Genomic DNA, 19,980 nt, shown 5'->3' with positions numbered 1-19,980 from the left:
GGTCATTACCGCCGTGGCGGTCGGAACGGTGAAGCGGTGGCTGACCATGGCGGTAACCGCCATGGTCAGAATACATGAAAAAAGACCGCCGACCGCCAGGGTCAGAATGACCCCCAAAGTCTGCAGCAGATTTTCCTGATCAATCTGCCTCAACCGGGCTGCAGCCTCCTGTTGTGAAAGCTTCCAAATCTCATTATAAACTTCGTACAAAAATCTCTTCTTCCATGGTACCTTGGGACCTGACAAAAAATCTCGTAAATCAGTATCATTAGACAGTAACGTGAGATGTGACTTAACTGCATCCAGCGTGGATGACTTCAACCATTGCTGACAAAGCTTCCCCACGCTGTATGTAGTTATAATATCACCATGCTCTGGTGAAATGTAGCGAGGGTCTGCCCTTCTAGTCCTGAACCCCCCTGAAGAGGTGACAAAACGTTGATGACACTTATTAATGTCCACAGGCTATAATAATCACCCGCCCGGATGTAGCGATGAAGTGTTAAGCGTACCATTCTGGACCCAATGTGTAAATTCACTAAAAGTAGCATTCACATAGTGCTGTCAGTTGTTTAATTTGGAAGGGACAGGTATACTAGGCAGAGTCAACTCTAACTGTTGCCAAGCCCAGACAACTAGTCTGTTGCACTGTGTCATTGAGGAAAATCATCTGCACCGGGATAAGACATGCTCTAAATAATGTGTCCCTGCCTTGCATCTGCCAATTTTTTGTACCCCAAACACTTTTCAAGTCAACAGTCTTAAACCAGTATTCATACCCCTCGACCGAAAGTTTAGATACAAACAAATTTGAATACAATAATTTAGTATCGGTCAATAACATTTGCTTATTAGAATACGGTGTAACTTTAAAATAGTAAGACTTAGCATTTCGTTGATTATGCCCAGAAAAATATGCAAATTTATCATAATTCGTTTTCGAACTCCCTTGTGGAGGAGTCGAGCAATGTTCCCATTGCAGATAATTAAATATGGACTTAGGGCTACTAGCTTTATGAATAAAGTGGTGTCCATAATAGTTGTAGCAAAACATGTCACCATGATTATCTCTAAATTGGTAAGCATCTTCCTCGTCGTAGACAGTATAATATTGCAAATCTGTTAGCATAGAATCTACTGTCTTCACATCCCAATCATCAGAAACAATGCCTGGTATAACAATATCATTCATTGATAGCTTGAGGATATACGGTATTTGAATCAATTCAGTGGGACCATATATATCAAACATTACTTTATCCCACACAATCCCATCCGGAATCGGTATTGCAGAAATGTTTACATTGGACAAGTCTCTTCGAACCATATGAGATGAAAAATGTGGTTTTAACACAGTCTCCACGTGTTCAATGTCAGATCGATCAGGAAGAAAATGACCATGTATTACTAGAAAAAAAGTAACCACAAATCCCAACCATAAAAAAAGAGTCATTACAGCCATAAAAAGCCACAAATAGTTCCAAGGACAAACAAAATATGTGAGTTTAAGCCAACCCAGCAGCTTACGTGGACCTCGGACAGAAGATATCGAGGACGAGGAGCTGGACACTGCATCATCAGCGTTGTTGAAGCAGCCAGAGGCAGTTCTTGCAAAAGGTGCAATTGTGAACAAAGAAGCAGATGGAGGCTCTCGCCTAGGCACGCTATAAACCACATGTTCAGAAACATCAGTAGAACGTACAGCAACTTGATCAAAAGATTCCATATTAATCGTCGTCTGTGGAACAATCGCAAGATCATCATCCACCCTCCCCAAGCTCGGAGAGGAAACAGCGTTGGTGTAAATCACCTGCACCGGGACTTCATCCCCAGTAGTGAGAGGGATTCCGGAACTACTGGGTGTCCCTCCTGGTCTGCTGTGCAGAATCGGCCACATGTTGTAACTTGACATTATCAATGGAAACAAAACAATTTCCTTTGGCCCCTTGCAGCGGCGGCAAAATCACTGTTCTCGTGCCGCTTACCCCTAACACAGGGACTGGTGCTCGATAAGAAGGACCAAATTCTTTCTTCACTGCGACCTTTTCACGCACTAGATACCCAATCCTGGGTATCCAACCAGTAGATGTTACTGGTTCACCCTTAACTCCTGTGGAAGCAGTACTTGCAGAAGAGTTATCTTCACGGAATTGTTGTAAATCCTGCAAAACAGTGACACGATCATTTATGTCAAAGGGCGTATCTGCCGCCTCCACACCAGGACCATCTAGATCAGGAACATACATTTGTGTTCCGAACAGGCACTCATATGAAGTACGACCCACCAGTGACCTTCTAGGCAAGTTATTAAGTGCTCTCTGTACTCCATACAGGTGGGCTAGCCAACTACGACCCGTACCTATAACCCTGGCCGTTAAGGATTGCTTTAAATCACGATTTAAACGCTCCACGACAGAATTTCCCTCAGGATGAAATGGAGACGAGAATTGGAGCTGGACCCCCAACGAAGCCATGTTGTCCCTGAATGCCTTAGAGGCAAAAGCAGGGCCCTGGTCCGAATGAAAAGCCGCAACTGCAAATGTATCAACAAAGATGCGCAAATCTTTAATAACAGTCCGAGCGTCAGCCGAGCGTTGTGGCCAGACCCACACAAATCTGGAGCACGAATCTACAGCAACCAAAATATATTTGTATGCACTATCTGGTGTCAGCGGACCACAATGATCCAAGTACACACACTGTAAATGTTTATTTGAAATCAGAAGGGGTGTCTGCTGCGGGCGTTTAGCCGACAAAGCTTTACTCTGTTGACAAACGTCACAACAAAGGACATATTGCTTTGTCTCTTTATAGAGACCAGGCCACCAGTAACGAGCCTGTAAAAGTGAAATTGTGGCAGCCACACCAGCATGTGCAGACGCCACCCCATCATGTGCTGCAGAAATTAATCGAGGTCTCTCAATTTTATTGGGTAGTACACGTACACCAATGCCTGGAATATTAACAATCGCATTTAGCGCACTACTCAAGCAGTAACTATATTTAGAAGGAAATCCTTTAGGAAATGGCATGCCATCAGCCGTAGCTTTTATGGAGGCCGAAATCTCTGTGTCTGGTTTGGAACTCGAACGAGTCACTGCGGCCACAGTGGCTACAGCCACTGTTGATTTTGCGGCTTCATCAGCCAAAGTATTCGCAGCAACGTGTATTCCAACGCGCTGGTGTCCAAGTGTATGCACAACATGGACTTTAGGAAGCGTTTCTTTCAGAGCCGCAACCTTACCCCACAGCAGTTTGTGTTTAATGGTGTTGCCTTTAGAATCTCTGAACCCATTTAACTTCCAATAGTGTAAATATTCATTGAAAGACTGAACACAGTAGTAGGAGTCACAGACCAGCAAGGTCAAAGTCGCCGGATCCGCGTGCTCCAACGCTAACAATAGAGCGTTGAGCTCAGCCAGCTGTGCCGTGCAATCCCCCAAAGTTTTAGTGTAAGTATGTCGGGGGCAAAACACTTCCCCCTCCATAGTGCCGCTCACCACCGCACATGCAGCAGAATACTGTTGTTTAGTCCCAACCGCTGGTTGCGCAGAGCCGTCGGTGTACATGACCACCTGATATCGGTCAATAGGCAACGTACCAGCAGGAACTGGGTACTCCATTTCATATTGAAGAAATTCTTGAGTCTGCAGTTTAGGGTCAAATATGTAATCTACATCAGTGGCTGTCAAAGACGTAGCCCATTGTATCCATCGCGGGTGTAAAGCTTTCGAATTAGGAACACTCGCTTTCGTAACAGCCTCTAAGGCCGGAATCGGGGAAACGACAATGATGCGTTGGCCCTGGGCAAGCGGTCTTTCTTTAATCACAGCCATCTGTACTGCAGTGAGCATTTTCTCAGTCTGTGCAAATCGTTGTTCTGCAGCAGAATACAAGTGGGACTTGTATGCAATCGGGACTGTCTCACCCTCATTAAAGGTGACATACGTAAACCCAACAGCCCCAGGTATCACCCTGATGACTAAATGTGTCTTATTGTCCCGTGTGTGTAGGTATTTAACTGCTAAGAGATCAGTCTGTAACTCTCGTAGTATGTGTGTGTGCTCAATCGTCCAAAATCTACTCGAAAAAATGGGGCGAATCAATTCGTATAAGGGTTTTACACACGTAGCATAATCAGGAATGTAAGTTCTGCCAAAATTCAGAAACCCCAACAATGACTGGAGCTTCCGAACCGTATTCGGAGGCTGCAATAAAGCACATTTCTCCAAAAAATGTGGCGCTAAGCTCTTGCCCTCACTCGACAGCTCATATCCCAGGAAAATGACACTGAGGAAGGCAATCTTTGATTTCTTAAAATTAAACTTATAGCCAATATCAGCAAACCCTACAACAATGCGCGATACGCGCCTTAGATGTTGCAGAATCTCATCGTCCGTCAGATATATGTCATCAACATATGATAACGCTTCAGGGTCCAATTCGTGCAACATTTCAGTCACACGAGCCGAAAACAGTCCTGGGCTATTCTTATACCCCTGAGGCAAACGACAAAAAAATTTCTGAGAGCCAAATGCACTGAAACTGGTATAGTCCCGACTTTCGGGCGCTATATTTTGGCAGAAAAATCCATTCGAGATATCTAACGTTGTTTTGTATTTCTTACGCACTATATTATTCATAAGCGCTGCTCTATGTGAATTCTGTATTGCATATGTGCGTGTATGACTATTCAAATGTCTGTAATCCACCACTATCCTATATGAATGGTCCGGTTTAGCAACCGGAAATAAGGGATTATTCATCGGCGAGACACAGGGCTCAATTACACCCTGGTACTCCAATTGTGTAAGAATTTTCCTAACCGATGCCCTTGCCTCAAATTTGATAGGATACTGCGGCTGTGGCTGAGGTTCGCCCTTTATTGGAATTACATGGTAAGGTGATTGCTTATCCCACCCCACGTTATTTCTATATAGGGCGGGGGCTTGTGCCAGAGCCCATGATTTACTATAGGACTCCGCCAGTTCTCTCGGAACAAGTGGTGAGAAGGAAGGTGTAATAACCTCCTCCCCAACCGGACAGTCGCAAACAAAGTCAGGTGGCCAATCTTGTTCGGCCAACAGAACATCATATGATTTTACCACATGGTCCCAAAAGATGGCGTGTACAATGCGGTCAATGTCCCCTTCTAATCGCAGAGTCACTTTATATACTCTATCAGGATCAGAGACTCGCATATCCGCCGTTTCGACTTGTATGAAGTCATCAGTTGCTTTCACCTCCAGATGCTCTAGAAGACTCCGGCGAACTATTGTGACCTCTGCCGCGCTTTCTAACAGTGCCAACGCCCATGTCTTGTTCGTCAAGAGAGCTCTCTTCTTGAGCGGCATGTCTAACTGAGACTGCCGCCACTTTTTTCTTTTTAAATTGTTGCTTTTGCTGTAGTGGTTTCTCTTCTTGTTTAATAGAAACCTCTGTTGAGCGTTGTGAGTCCTGTCTCGGTTTCACGTAATCATTTCTCCGCTCTGACCGCCCACCTCTCTCATTTCTCTTGTCCGAGGAGTCCTGAAAGGAACGAGATTGGTGTGTATCAGTATATTGATATCGGTCAGGCGTTTTCAAATTATCCCTATTCCTGAGATTATACCTATTCTGCGGGGTCTCCGGTTGTGGAGACTGTCCCTCATCTTTCTTAGGTGTTTGCTGTTGTTTCTTTTACCAGCGCTTTTTAGCACCCTCAGGTTGCTGTTGCTTAGCATTATCCTTATTATTTTTACCCTGTACTTGGGGTTTTTGTGGTCTAGCCCCTAGGCTATCGCGACCAATACTGGAATATGTTTCTGCTATTATTCTCGGAAGTTCCCGCTCCTGATTAATCTGCGGAACGTCCCGAAGACGCATTCGCACTGAGAGTGCTACAGCCTCTCCCTTGAGATTACTCAAAATAATAGAAGAAACCGCGGCAAAATTGCCCATCAACTGCATGCCCAAATCTAAGGCAGGGGCAGCCCCATATTCATCCTGAATTTGTTTAAGCACCTCCGGTAAATTAGCTAATGTCGGTGTACCGTGTGCCGTAGTGTAGAGCGCAGCAAACACCGTGCCCCAGGTATTACAATAATCCACAGTAGGAACCATCACATACGGCAAACACATCGTCAAAATTCTATGTTTATCCTGAGGTCCCGTATTGGGAAATACTGCTTCCAGCATATTAATTTTTTGCGCCAGCCAAAACGGAGTTTCCTCACGTTTAGCCGGTACTTTACCCATAACTGAGTGTACAGTGGCCGGATTAATACCCGGAACCACTGCTTGTGGGTGCGCCGGAGCAGCACGCGCTGCATTAGTATTTAATGCCTGCATTACAAACTGAACCAGTCTTCTGTATGTAGTTGCTAAGTCAATATATAAACGACGCACGTCAGCCACTGCCAAATTAGCAACCGCAGGATATAGTGTGTAAGTAGCCAATAAAGGCCAGGTCGGACTATCATTACTCAGAGGACCTAACCTTACTTGTGCTACTGTGTGTGGGAGGGCGCCATCAAGCCAATTATGGTGTTCTTGATAAGATAAAGGTATCTCTAAGTATGCATAAGCCCTGTATTGTCCAGGGACATTCGCAACAGTGTATTTGTGAAAAGTGTTTGTACCCCCATCTACTGCTGGAAATACGACCCAAGAATAAAAAAGTTCTGTTCTATAGGCTGCATGGGCGTCCACCACAAAAGTGACCGGACCCCCCTGGACCGCCAGTCCATGTGCTATCAGGTGACTTGTGAGCGGATGTCGCATATTAAGTGCTATATTCACTACAACTGGATTCGCCATGTATTCAAACAGCACTAGGTCAGAGAAGGCACACCAAAATCGGGGTTTTTCCTTTCAAAGTTCAAGCTTGAACAACCAACCACTAAGCAATAGGATGTACCTATCCCGTGGTGGCGGAAACCCTCAGCCCCACGGACGTCTCCGCTTACGGAACCGAGGAGTCAAAATATATATGAGACCGAGAGAGTCAGTCGGACCTAAATATTAGAGCCAGACCAAACGGCGGCGCCATGTCGCGTGGGCTCTCATTATCCTAAATGAGACTACTGGATTTCTAGGTAGCAGGATCGTTCACGGTGTGGGGGACTGAGTCTGACCCACTTGGAAGGACCTCTGTCACCCTAAATCTGGTTTTTCTCCGGCTAACTAGCAGTGCCTCATTTCTCCCACGGGGAAGAAATGATTAGGCAGCCGAGCGCATGACCTCTTTGGAACTTCTCAGGGAAGTCGTGGTCACTCAGATCCAAACCAACTCTCATTTACAATATGATCTCATATACAAATGACAAAGACAGTATAAGTTTTATATAATGTTTTAATAAAACGACTGTATTTTAGATAATAAGGCGTGAGCCGCAATAACCAGAACAATACAACACAGTAGGATTGAAATAGTCACTAGGAGAGTAAAACCTAAGAACAAAGCTATCATAGTGTCTAACAGTTTCTACTCTGACTCTGCTTGTTCTATTTAGAGCACAGCATGTTAAGCTTCTAGCTTGCCTTTCCGAATCACTGGGGAGACATCAGCCCTCATACCTGAGCAAAGGCCTGTGATCTGGTTCAGCATCTGCAACGAGGCAGTCAGCGTCTAGTTGTGGTTCCCTGGTCGGAATCTCCCTCTTGCGTGTATTGGGACAAGGAAGTGATTTTATAACTAACATGTCATCGTGATCACAAAATGTCCCTACGCAGGAATGCCAAATCTAAACTCCTACCACGTCTATCGGCAATGTACCAGACTGTATCCTTGACTGAAGCACAGAGTGAATATGTTATGGAGAACTCCACTGCTGAAGTAGGCAAAACAGTGTGATATGAATAAAAAACAACACCGTAGAACTGGCTATTTGAAAAATAACAGTACGAAGCCTAATAAAAAGCATTTAGAGCAAAGTGCACAGAGGCTCCAAGCTGTCAGCAAATGAATAAAATACATTCAGGGCAAAGTGCACAAAGGCCTAAAGCCTGAAGCTAATGCGCAAAGGATATGTAAAACTAACCACACTACAATGCTTGGGACGGCAATTAATATAAACAATCCCTCGAAAGTTTAGAGAGGGAAAATCCCTATGTGTGAACACCTACTGTTTGTTTGTCTTTGTTGCTTGATCTTGACACCTTAGCGCGGTGACACTGATAATGTAACACATAACAAGTGGTCTAACTATCAACAAGGCAGCCATCTTAGAAGAATTAAATAATAAAATGGGCTAAGACAGAGCAAGCTAAGTAGGTTAAAAGTCACTAGGTGACAGGAGCACGAGTCTGCAAGCCAGAGGCTAAGCTAACTCCTGTTATCCCATTAAATTGAACTAGGATTCACTACAAGTTCAAAACTTAAAATGTGTGGTTGGTTATTTCTACATGCAATGCTGTTAACAGGGGAAGACCCTCTTTTCAATATAGTGTTATTTGGCCAGCAGGTTATAAGAGCCAAGATAAGTGTGTGACTGGCTTATAAACTACAAGCACAATTGTGATGTACCATGGTGCATGGTCATAGATGACTTTGTAGGTCACGCTTGTGTTTTCTTTGCAGCTATTTAAGGCTTTCATGGCGTTGATGCTGAAGATAAAGCAAATGGAGTTTATCTGGGCACGCTGCAGGTTAATCATCATTTTTGTGTAGAAGAAATTGCATTAGTTCAGCAGTACATGGTGACTGCTAGAAGCAACATATCTTAATACTGCACACCACTGAGTACAAATTGCTTGGCCACGTGTTTGAATTGTATCTGTAAGATTCGTTTGACATTGTAGTGAAGACCCTGCAATAAACATCAACAGCAGGGGCGTAACACATGCCTCTTCAGCTCAGGCGGGCCCCCATTCAGCCCATAGCCAATGAAGATCTGGGAGAGATGGGACACTCAGGGGACCCCCTTTACAATATGCAGGGGCTCCATTATTTTTTGTTACGCTACTGATCAACAGGTCGCTACATGCTAGAAAGACACAGCCTAAATGTTAGAAGGCTTTTAAAGTTGTCAACTAATATATATTAGATATAGAGCACAGAATCCATCCAAACACTACATTTTCTTCAAGTGGTCAGTGTACATTGCCACGCCTCCATGTGTAGTATCAGAATATTAAACACCTTTTGCAGTCCAGAGAAAGTGGGAACTGGTTCTAAGAGGGCAACAATAAACTGAAAGGACAACTCTGAAAATAGGCCATGGTTTAAGCTCTGCCTTTCCCTCTTGTAGGCCTGAGCCTTTTGCAGTTTTCCACATCTGCTTTTGTTTTGCAAATGAATCATTTTACAGGGGATGCAGTGCACACGGCCAATATGTTAATAATCATCTGCTTTTAGACAATGCTTCAGATGTTTATGATTTAGTAATTTGTTGTACACATGAAGAGGACAGCTTTTCCTATAGAAGCAGTGCAGGAGCCATCTGCATTGCAGCCATATTAACAGTGCTGAGCTGAAGAATCATTTCAAGTGCCTATTTCTTATTGATGTGATGTTATACTTTGGAAAAAGCAAATATATATATGTTATAAGACAATACTTAGTATAGTTCATTGTTCATTCTAATTCTCACTACTGTGTATTGGTGCTATTGCTATGTAAAGGAATGGCATATTCGGCTAACCACCTATTTTTAATTACTAATTCCCAGATCCGCTCCCATTCAAGTTTTGAAGAGCTGTGTGAACGTACAGAAGCCAACGAGTGCTGCCCCAGCTGGTCTCTCGGGAACTACATTGCCGTCCTCTACAATAGATCTTCATGTTTCGAGATCACGCAGGCTGATATCTCCCATACTCTGACAGTACTTCGCTCCTGTGCACCAGACTACCACCGAGGTACCCTGGTTCCGGCGTGCTTAGGTCCCAGCATTGAAACAGAGAAGCATCCCCAGTGTGCCAAAGTTCCTGAAAAATGTACCCGATATAGTGCCATTTACCAACTCCTTCATTTCCTTGTTGATAAAGACTTCCTGAGCCCCCAGACCACCAACTACCAGGTACCTTCACTGAAGTATAGCGTGTTGTTTTTACCTGCAAAGAAAGGACCATCAATGATGAGTATCTACTTGGACAACCTTGAATCCTGGGAACTCTTTGATAACTATACTTCAATCACTGGGATGGATCTTGGACTAAAACAGAAGTTATTTCAGCACTACCTGGTCTTGGATACTGTGTATCCTGTTCTGGCAATATTAGTAATTTTTCTAAGTATATCTATTTATTTGCGCTCTGTTTTCATCACATTTATGATTATGATGGCAATTATCAGCTCTTTGATCATTTCTTTCTTTTTGTACAAGGTAGCATTCAGAGTGACCTATTTCCCTTTTGTGAACCTCATAGCGATCGTCCTGCTCAGCAGTATAAGTGCCAATCACACCTTTGTGTTCTATGACTTGTGGAACTTAAATAAAACGCAGAACCCAACAGTAGGTTTGCAGCAGTGGGTGCACCAAACCATGCACCAGTTTGGGTATCTTATGCTGGTTTCATGCTTCACGACTGGATCCGCATTCTACTCTAGTTACATGAGCAAAATTACTGCTGTTCGGTGCTTTGCCATCTACATGGGGACTTCTGTACTTATCAGCTTGACCTTTATGGTGACCTGGCTTCCTGCATCTATGGTGCTCTATGAACGCTACATAGCAACAAACTGTACCTACAAGGTGGACGAATATTGGAATACCCATGGGCACAAAAAAATTATTTTGTCCCTCCACCAAAAATTTGGGGGACTCCAAAAAACTGTGTCTGAAACTTCAAAACTTTTGTTTGAAAAACTTTTGCCATGTGGTGTTATCAAATTTCGGTACATCTGGATCTGCTGGTTTACTGCTTTAGCGATAGGGGGTGCGTACATTTCGTGCTTTAGCCCAAAACTGAAACTTCCCACTTCTGAACTGTCATCTGTCCAAGTATTCCGACTAAGTCACCCATTTGAACGATATGATGCAGAGTACTGCCACCAGTTCATGTTTGAAAGACAGGAGCATGGCGAAGGGCAGCAAATGCCGATAACCTTGGTTTGGGGCATCATGCCTGTGGACAATGGGGATCATTTCAATCCAAAAAGCAATGGCACACTTGTGCCTGATCTTACCTTTTCCATCCAGAGCTCTGACGCCCAGAAGTGGTTGCTTGATTTCTGCCACAAAGTAAAAAATCTATCTTTTTACTATTTCAGTTCAGAAAAGAAACCCACAGTTTGCTTCATGGAGGATTTCCAAAAGTGGATGGGCAGTCGCCAGTGCTCCAAGGGAGATCACAACCTTAATCTGTGCTGCAACCACTTCCCCTTCCCATACAGGAGTGATGTCTTTGTGCACTGCATAAAAATGATGGTTATGGAACAAGGAGGTGATCATAGCAATGCAAATGATTTGGGTCTACGATTTAATGTGGATGGAAATATAGCTGCTTTAGTATTGGAGTTTCAGACCGACTATCATTACAGTTTCAATTACAGTACAACCAGGCAATTTTACAACAAAATAAGCCACTGGCTATCGAATGAAATAAGGGCAGCTCCGCCTGGGCTTCAAAATGGGTGGTTCACAAGTAACTTGGACTTGTATAACCTCCAGCTCAGTCTGAGCACAGAAACCATAGTGGTAACCGGCTTGTCCATAGCCATCGCATTTGTGGTACTACTACTTACTACATGGAATATTGTGCTCAGTGTTTTCTCTGTTATAGCCATTGGAGGGACAGTATTGGTGACCATTGGGCTCTTGGTCCTTTTAGAATGGCAGCTTAATGCAGTTGAGTCTCTTTTTGTCTCTGCAGCAGTTGGTCTCTCTGTTGACTTTACCGTAAACTACAGTATTTCTTACCACATGTGCCCACATTCTGATCGCTTGACTCGTGTGGCTTTTTCTATCAAACAGATGAGCTGTGCAACAGCCATGGGGGCTTCTGCTTTGTTCTCTGCTGGGATTATAATGTTGCCAGCAACTGTGTTGGCATATAGAAAACTAGGGATATTTATTATGATGATCAAGTGCATAAGCTGTGGATTCGCTAGCTTCTTTTTCCAGTCTTTATGCTGTTTCTTTGGACCTGAAAAAAATTTTGGACAGATTCTTTGGCCATGTAGCAGCGCTGTAAAGGAGTATCAGGATGATCCTAGGCCAAATGGAACATTCACCTGTGTAGGAAATGAGAAACAGATAAAGTTACGAAAAGATCAAGAGTCCAATGCAGAGACTGAGCAGTATGAACTTCAGCCATTGTCTCGGAAACGCAGTGACAGTTTTGATAATAGCACTTGTACAAGCAAGTTGTCCAACCGACCCTCAGTCCTCTCAGAAGATATGCAGTTCCAGGAAAACAAGTCCTCCAGGGTGGGAACCCATCACACTCTTAAGGTTGACGCACCAAAAATGGGAGAGAACCTTGTCAGTCATCAAGCGGATTTTGGGCAGTGTTCTGCCATGCAGACATCATCACCTTACAAGCAAATCAGCTTTGAAACAGAAACAGAAGCTTTAAGAAATAAACTCTGTAGAGGTTGTAGATGCCAAAAATACAGTCCTAGGGTTTGGAATGGATCTGTGTTTGACCATCGCCATTCTGCAAGTATTGAAAAAGAAGTCCACTTAGATGCATCTGCTGACGAAGGGAGCAGCGTTCAACAGCAGAGAAGATCCAGGTCTGGAACGGAACAACTGCCAGAGGCAGAAGGATATAAATATACTAGGTGCCTTTGTTCTTCTGGAAGCTCATTTGACATCCTAAATGACTCAAATGAAACATGTCTCAGTGATTTTGATCAGAGTACAAAGCTGATTGAATCAATTAGTTCATCAGATGTGGATGTTGTTGGGTCATCATACCTCACTGAGAAAGGTAACCTAAATGGAAAGAGGGATACCCTGAAACTAACCTTAAGGGACACTGTTTTTGACATATCCCCACCATCCTCTCAGCAAAACATTACCTCATGGAAAAATCATGTACCCTACAGTAATGAAGCTCCAATAATTTTACCGAATAGTAAGCCAGACATGCCCGATGTTTGGATTAGACGATCTAGTGACCAGAATTCTGGGTATAGCAGCTAAGGTTTTTTTCCAAACAAATTATCTTCCTGCTGTCAAAATATTGGTGTCTCTTTAAGATATGTAAATATAAAAACTTAAAAAGAAGGTTCCCAAAACAGTATTATGATGTCTTCAAATGAGATAAACTACAGTTGCAAGTATTGGTGTCCATGTATGAGTGTGCATATTAAACACAGGATGTAGCAGGGTCTTATAAACATAGTCATTTTGTACCTCTATCCAGGAAACACCTTGAAAGTCCATTTGCTAATGTTCTGTGATGGGTTTAAATCAATGCTTAGGAAATTAGCAATGTTGCATACAGTATTTATTTACCTTCTTGCTTTGCCCTTTTGTGAATGCAAAGCTCTGTACTTTCTATGTGGCATGTTAACTGTGGAAATACCCACCTCAGTGAGGCATGGCAGCGTTATTTATTTCCCTTGTAAAAGTGCAGCCAGAATACTAGGGAAATTAAAACTAAAATGTACTAATGTGTCATGCAGTGGTGGATCCAAGGAGCTGTGGTGGCAATGCGAAGTCCATGCTTGGGGATGCGTTGTGAAACAGCAGTGCAAAGAAGTTGCAATGGCAATTTGAAGTCCTGCTTCAGGGATGCATTATGCTACGGTTACGGTGAGTCTTGCAAGGCAATGCATAGTGCTGCATCTGTTCTGTTGGGACCACATATGGGCTGGCAGAGCACCTTCAAGCCCACTTCCAAGGATCTAGGGCAGGGTGGCACCACTTGAGGCGGGGGACAGAACTAAAAGTAGGCAAAGTCCAGATGCTGGATGTTGGAGGCTGTTCTGTCTCAACGGCTCTGATTGGGAGGCCGGCCAACTGGCCCTTGGAGTCACTCTGGTGGTCCTGGATTCAAGAGCCGGTCCAGTCCTTCACTCAGGCAGCAGGGCAGCAGGCAGGAGGGTAGCAGGGCAACAGAGTAGAAGTCCTTCTTGCAAGTGCAGCACAGCAGTCCTTCTGAGTCTTCAACAGGTCCAGAGGTGTACTGAAGAGTTGGGGCTTGAGATCCACTTGTTATACCTAGTGCCCACTTTGAAGTAGGAGAGGTTTCTAGAAGTAATCCCCCTCAGAGGTGTTTGAAGTTTTGTTCCTCCCTGCTTGGCCCCAGCCCGTCAGGGGGCAAAAAAGACTGACAAATCCTTTGTCAATGTGCCGGGCAGAACCTTTGTGATGTGCAATAGTGTTGGGTGACACCCCGCCCTCATTGTTAGGGTGGCCCATCTTGTCAACACCTATCTTCCCACTGACCTACTGTCTGAGAGTAATACACAAAGACCAACTGTCAGTCAGACCTAGTCATGTGACCCAGGATACAGGCAGCAGGGCACCAAATGTTTAGTACAAGAAAATGCCAACTTTCTAAAAGTCACATCAAACAAGATGGGCAACCCAATAACCCCTCAAGAGCATGAGTATCAATATTGACCAAAACAAATAGCTACGAGGGGATCATTTGTAAAGTTATTTAAACAGGCAATGTATCTAAATGGTTATCAACAGAATAAAACTGAATAAAACAAGCAAGAGCAGTTGGCGGTTACAAGTCGGTATGGGAGGTGACCACCGACTGCTCTTGCTTGTTAATCTCAATGGAGCACAAATTGACAATAAATAATCTCCAACTGTGACAAAACATGCATGTTTAGTCCTTATCTGAATCACTCTTTATCTTTTTAACAATTAATATATTAAGCCCACTATTGCCAGTTACATTTACTTATTATTGTTAGTCACTGTGAAACCCTCTTATCATCTTGAGAATGGTCTCACATACTAGTGACACAAGAGACAAAACACTGACATCTACTCCACTTCTCATACATTAATGATTGGATCTTCGGATCAATCGATGCATAGAAAAGACTGATTCCATATAAGAAGACAGTGGACTTTACATGCATTAATCTATGATGTTAAATGAGACTTTGATTTAATGTACATATATGTGATTAATATATGTTGGGTTGTGTATGCCTTATGTGCCCTACAATTCTTATTTTTTCCACTTACAAACAATACATACAATTCCTTTGACTTTTTTTTTGTGTGTGTCTGTTACTCCTTGTTTTGATCAATTTATATGATTAGTTATTTGGTCTTTTGGCTTCAGTTGTATTCTGTTGATAACCATTTTTGAATATAATACTAAGATGTATTGCTTCTTTAAATAACTTTACAAATGATTCACTAGCTAGCTATTTCTGTAACTGAACTATCTAAAAGTGGCATTTTCAGAATCGTGATGTAAAATGAAGAAGGTTTTAAATTAAAATTCCTTAGACACCACCTTAACCTTTCTACCTGCTCCCAATTGAAAGTGATCACATATTAAATGTAACAAGTTAAGCCAACGTATCCTAAAAGAGGGATTGTCCTTGCAGAAGTGAAAAGCAAATGTAAGTATTTTCACTACCAGGATTACTAGGTGCCTTTGTTCTTCTGGAAGCTCGTTTGATATCCTAAATGACTCAAATGAAACGTGTCTCAGTGATCTTGACCAGAGCACCAAGCTGATTGAATCAAGTAGTTCATCAGATGTGGATGTCTTTGGGTCACTGTACCTGGCTGAGAAAGGTAACCTAAATGGAAAGAGGGATACCCAGAACCTAACCCTAAGGGAAACTGTTTTTGACATATCCACACCATCCTCTCAGGAAACCATTAACTCTTGGAATTATTATGTACCCCATAGTAAAGAAGCTCCAATACAATTACCAAATAGTAAGTCAGACATGCTCAATGTTTGGACTAGACGATCCAGTGATCAGAATATAGCAGCTGAGATTTTTTTCTAAACAAATTATCTTCCTGCTGTACTGGTATTGCTTTAAGAACTGCAAATATTAAAACTGAAAAAGTAGGTTCCCAAACAGTATTATGATGTTATCAAATTAGAAACTAGGGTTTGAAGTATTGGTGCCTGTGTATGAGTGCAAATAAAACATAGGATGTAGCAGGGTCTTATAAACATGGTAATTTTGTGCCTCTATCCTGAAAACACCTATGGAGTTCATTTGCCAGGGAAGTTTTAAATCAATGCTTAGGAAATAAGAAATGGTCCATACAGCTTTTGTTTACCTTCTCACTTTGCACTTTCGGTGAATGCAAAGCTATGCACTTTCTGCGAGGCATGGCAGCATTATTTATTTCCCTTATAAAAATGCAGTCAGAATACAAGGGAAATTATTTATTCCCATTGTATCCCCCTTGTAGAAATGCAGTCAGACCTTGGAAAGGGTGTGCAGCTTGTTTTTAAAGGGTACCATTTTGTATCTGCATGAGCTACCTAAAATTAATTGATCACTCAGGTTGCCATACTATACAAAACTAATGTTTTCAAACTCTTATAGGTTCAGTATTAGGTAATTTCAGCTGATCACAATACATTATGCCTTTAAAATTCCCAAGAAAAACTGGGTTGAGTTTAAACATAGAGATCATTACATTTACCAAAAGGAAGTCTTTATTGCCAAGATATGCTCCAGGGCCTACACCAAAACAGGTGTACTGCAGTTTAGACATAACTCATAACCCCCTTTGTAATACACAATTTAATGGATGGTAATTAACATGATGCTCCTTTTTTGCTCCATAATGACTTTAGCATGCATTTCAATGGATGCACATTGGTTCAATAAGTGAAGGGACACAAGTTGTATTGAAGAATGAAGGAGGGAGTTGAGGAGTAAATGTTTTGAAATATGGGGTGTGCTTGGAACATTAGCAATAGAAGGATTTTTAACTCATATTTTGATTTATAAAAGTAAATCATGCCCTTGCAAAAAATGTGCTTTCAAGTGTAAAGAGACTGATCACAGCACCTACATGTTTGCATTTTTATATTTTAACATCATAGGTTCATCTTATAAAATGTGTTTCCATTTCAGAAGATAATTCAGTTATTGCCTTTATTTGTACATAAGAAATTGTGTGATCTCAATGGAACAATTAAAAATATATATATTACTCTTTTCCAGAAGGTGACCTTTTGTTTTTCTGATGCTGGACAATAATGTGTTTTTAGAAGCAAGGTATTTGCACGTTTCCGGTTGTTTTTCCAGAATTTCGATATGAGAGTGTTCCAACACATTGGCTATCTTTGACTTGACTCCCTAGGTGACTGCAAAAGTGTTTTCAGTACACAGATGGGTATTTATTTGTATCATATTCCCATATATATATCTCCTTGCGCTGCTGGGTTCATCAGCCAGAAAAACATGAGTTCCTGAATGATAACTAGGGTAATGCTTTATTGAAGGTCCTGAGCCTTAAAATCCCTGATATGAGTAGGTTTTCGTACGGTTTGTGGTCTTCCCACTACTAATATATCACTTGTTAAAGTATGCAAATTATTTGTTAATCAATTTCAATCCCAGGACCGCATGGTAACATAGCAGAACCATATGTACACTCATTCTACAGAATTTATTGATGGGTGGCAGACATTCATCTTAATTTCCTGATCAGGTTCCACTGTGAAATATGTTTTTTGCATTGAATTTCTATTAATCTGCCACCCTCGCATAAGAATGTGTCAGTGCTTAAGTAGAAACAGATACTTATTGTAGTAAGTGTACTGTATATGTTATGTGTGTTTTTAAGCTTAGGGGCACACTCTCATTCAGACACAGCTAAGGTGAGCTATTTATTAACAGGTTCTATGAGAACCTCTTACTACTTACTGCCCTTTATGCAGACTGGTATGTAGGTCAGCAACAAATGACTTCCACTTCTCTCTGTCTTTTGCAAGTTTCTAAAGGGTGCCCCAGGTATGGTTCAGGGATCTCATTTCTGTTACCACAGTTCACTTCCAGATGTTATTTGGCCTTCCTTTCTTCTATTTGTCTTCTGGAGTCCAGTGGAAAGATGTTCTAATGATGGAGTCGTGTTCTCTTCTGATGGTGTGTCCTATACTGCTTCATTATTTTCTCATAATGATGGTGTCCATGCTGTCTTGCTTGCATGTGGTGAGCAGTTCCTGGTTAGAGATGGTTCATGGCGACAAAATGTGCACTATTCTTGATGTCACTGTCTGCCCCTCCAGCATGTCTGATAGTACTGCCTAGAGAGGTGAACTCTTTAGTAATGGCTAGGTCCTCTCCATCCACCTTGATTGGTTAAGGGCTGGGATGTTGAGTGGCATGACTTCTGATTTATTTGTGATGATCTTCAGGCCCACATGCTGTAAATAGATGTTAAGGTGAAATGTCTTTTTCTGCATATGCTGGTGTGCGAGAGAGCTAAGCTAGGTCATCCGCATAGTCAAGGTGTAAAGAATAAGGCCCATCTAAGGCCTCTGGCTTGGTCTCAGTTGTGAGTCGCATCACCCAGTTGATGACAAATTTGAAGAGCAACACTGACATCACACATCCCTATCTCACACCAGTCTTGTCTTTGAAGCTATAATCACAATCTAAAGGTAAAAAGACAGAAGCTCTTGATGAGGAGAACTATCTTCTATGGTATGCCATAGGCTCTCACTGTACCCCAGAACCTGTCATGGTGATTACTGGTAAAGGCTTTATTAAAATAAATGGATTTGATGTAAAGTTTTCTCTTTCACTCCATCCACTGCTCTATGATGTTGCATAGAGTAAGGATCTGATCAACACACACTCTGCCCTTGCGGATCCCACCCTTTTTGCTTAACTAACAGGAACCTGTGGTGTAAGGTGAATCTCCCTTAGTAACAAATGTCAACCCTGTGATCATATGTAAACAAAGGAAAGCTATATATCACAACTTACACAACTGAAGGAAATATCATTTCAAGGCCAGGAAGCAAAGCAGAGAATGACATTTTTAATGTTTTTCATGACAACTGTGGAATTATTATAGGCCCAATGTATGAAGCCCTGTTTCCAAATCAGGTGCAAACTACACATTAATTGGTTTGCAAACAGTGTTGCATTTTATAATTCAACTTGTGCTAATCAATCGCATTGCAAAATGTATATTCAGAAATCCTCCTCCCTCCTGCATATTAATGCGGTATAAAAGCAACCTGCAAACTTAGCAAATGGCTTCGAATGGAAGGAATGAGGCATGCAAGGGACTGCAGACCATCAGCTCTGCTTTCGAAATCCTGTATTGAAATTTAAAATAAAATAAAAACAGCCATTGTCCCTTAAAAGACAGGTGCTGCTTTAAAAAAAATATATTATCAGGTAGAGAAGCCACTGGGGAGGCATGCATCCTTGTGTCCATACAGTCCGCCCACAATGATTCCTAAAGTAAAAGCTGACCCACAAGGATAGCTTCCACTTTACAAATCACTTGGCACCTTAGCTCAGGAGTCAGCAACTGACCAATGGTTTACAGTCACGTAACAATGATACATACTTTTGGGGCTCATAAATAGGAGAGGGATGCCGCATTCACTCTTCCTCCTACTCTTAACACAGAAAGGTTTGCAAAAGCCACTTGCAAGTTGGAAAGACTTTTCTGACTCGCAAACTGGCTTTTGTACATTGCACAGAGATATTTTGGGGTCTCAATTGCTTTTGTTTTGTAAATGGCAGGCTTTGTAACCACAAAGTACTTGTCCATTTTACCCTTTATTTTTATTTCATCAAGCTCGCACATAAACAGTTCAACTGGAAATGTAGGACCCGATATTTGTTTTCCTCAGTCTCCTGAGAGTAAGACGATCAGACAAGTGTGATGTTTCAATGTGTGTGAGATCTACACAAGTGTCAAAACAGGCACAGCACATGCACCTGATTCTTGAAGAGACTCCTGCAGAAATCTTAGCTGTTGAAAATTGGGTTACCAGTTGAGGGGGGGGGGAACCCTACTCAGGCAGCAAATGCAACCTCAGTCAGGGTGAGACATAAGGATACCCCAAATTAACATGTGATTAACCCGATGATAGCTTGGCACAAAATCAGTCAGGCTTAGCTTAAAG

General features: G+C 42.2%; 1 protein-coding gene across 1 annotated transcript in view; it reads left to right on the top strand.

The window, feature by feature from the left end:
- DISP2 (dispatched RND transporter family member 2) overlaps positions 1 to 13,538 on the top strand; it is a 216,913-nt gene extending 203,375 nt beyond the window's left edge. Inside the window, exon 7 of the mRNA XM_069208587.1 lies at positions 9,651 to 13,538. Within this exon, the coding sequence (XP_069064688.1) occupies positions 9,651 to 13,070 (3,420 nt within the window). The 3' untranslated portion in view covers positions 13,071 to 13,538. The remainder of the gene's footprint in view (positions 1 to 9,650) is intronic.
- The last annotated feature ends 6,442 nt before the right edge of the window (positions 13,539 to 19,980 follow it).

The sequence above is a fragment of the Pleurodeles waltl genome, chromosome 9 (genome assembly GCF_031143425.1).
Source record: "Pleurodeles waltl isolate 20211129_DDA chromosome 9, aPleWal1.hap1.20221129, whole genome shotgun sequence".
NCBI classification, from domain to species: domain Eukaryota; kingdom Metazoa; phylum Chordata; class Amphibia; order Caudata; family Salamandridae; genus Pleurodeles; species Pleurodeles waltl.
This window is presented reverse-complemented; position numbering and strand designations above follow the sequence as displayed.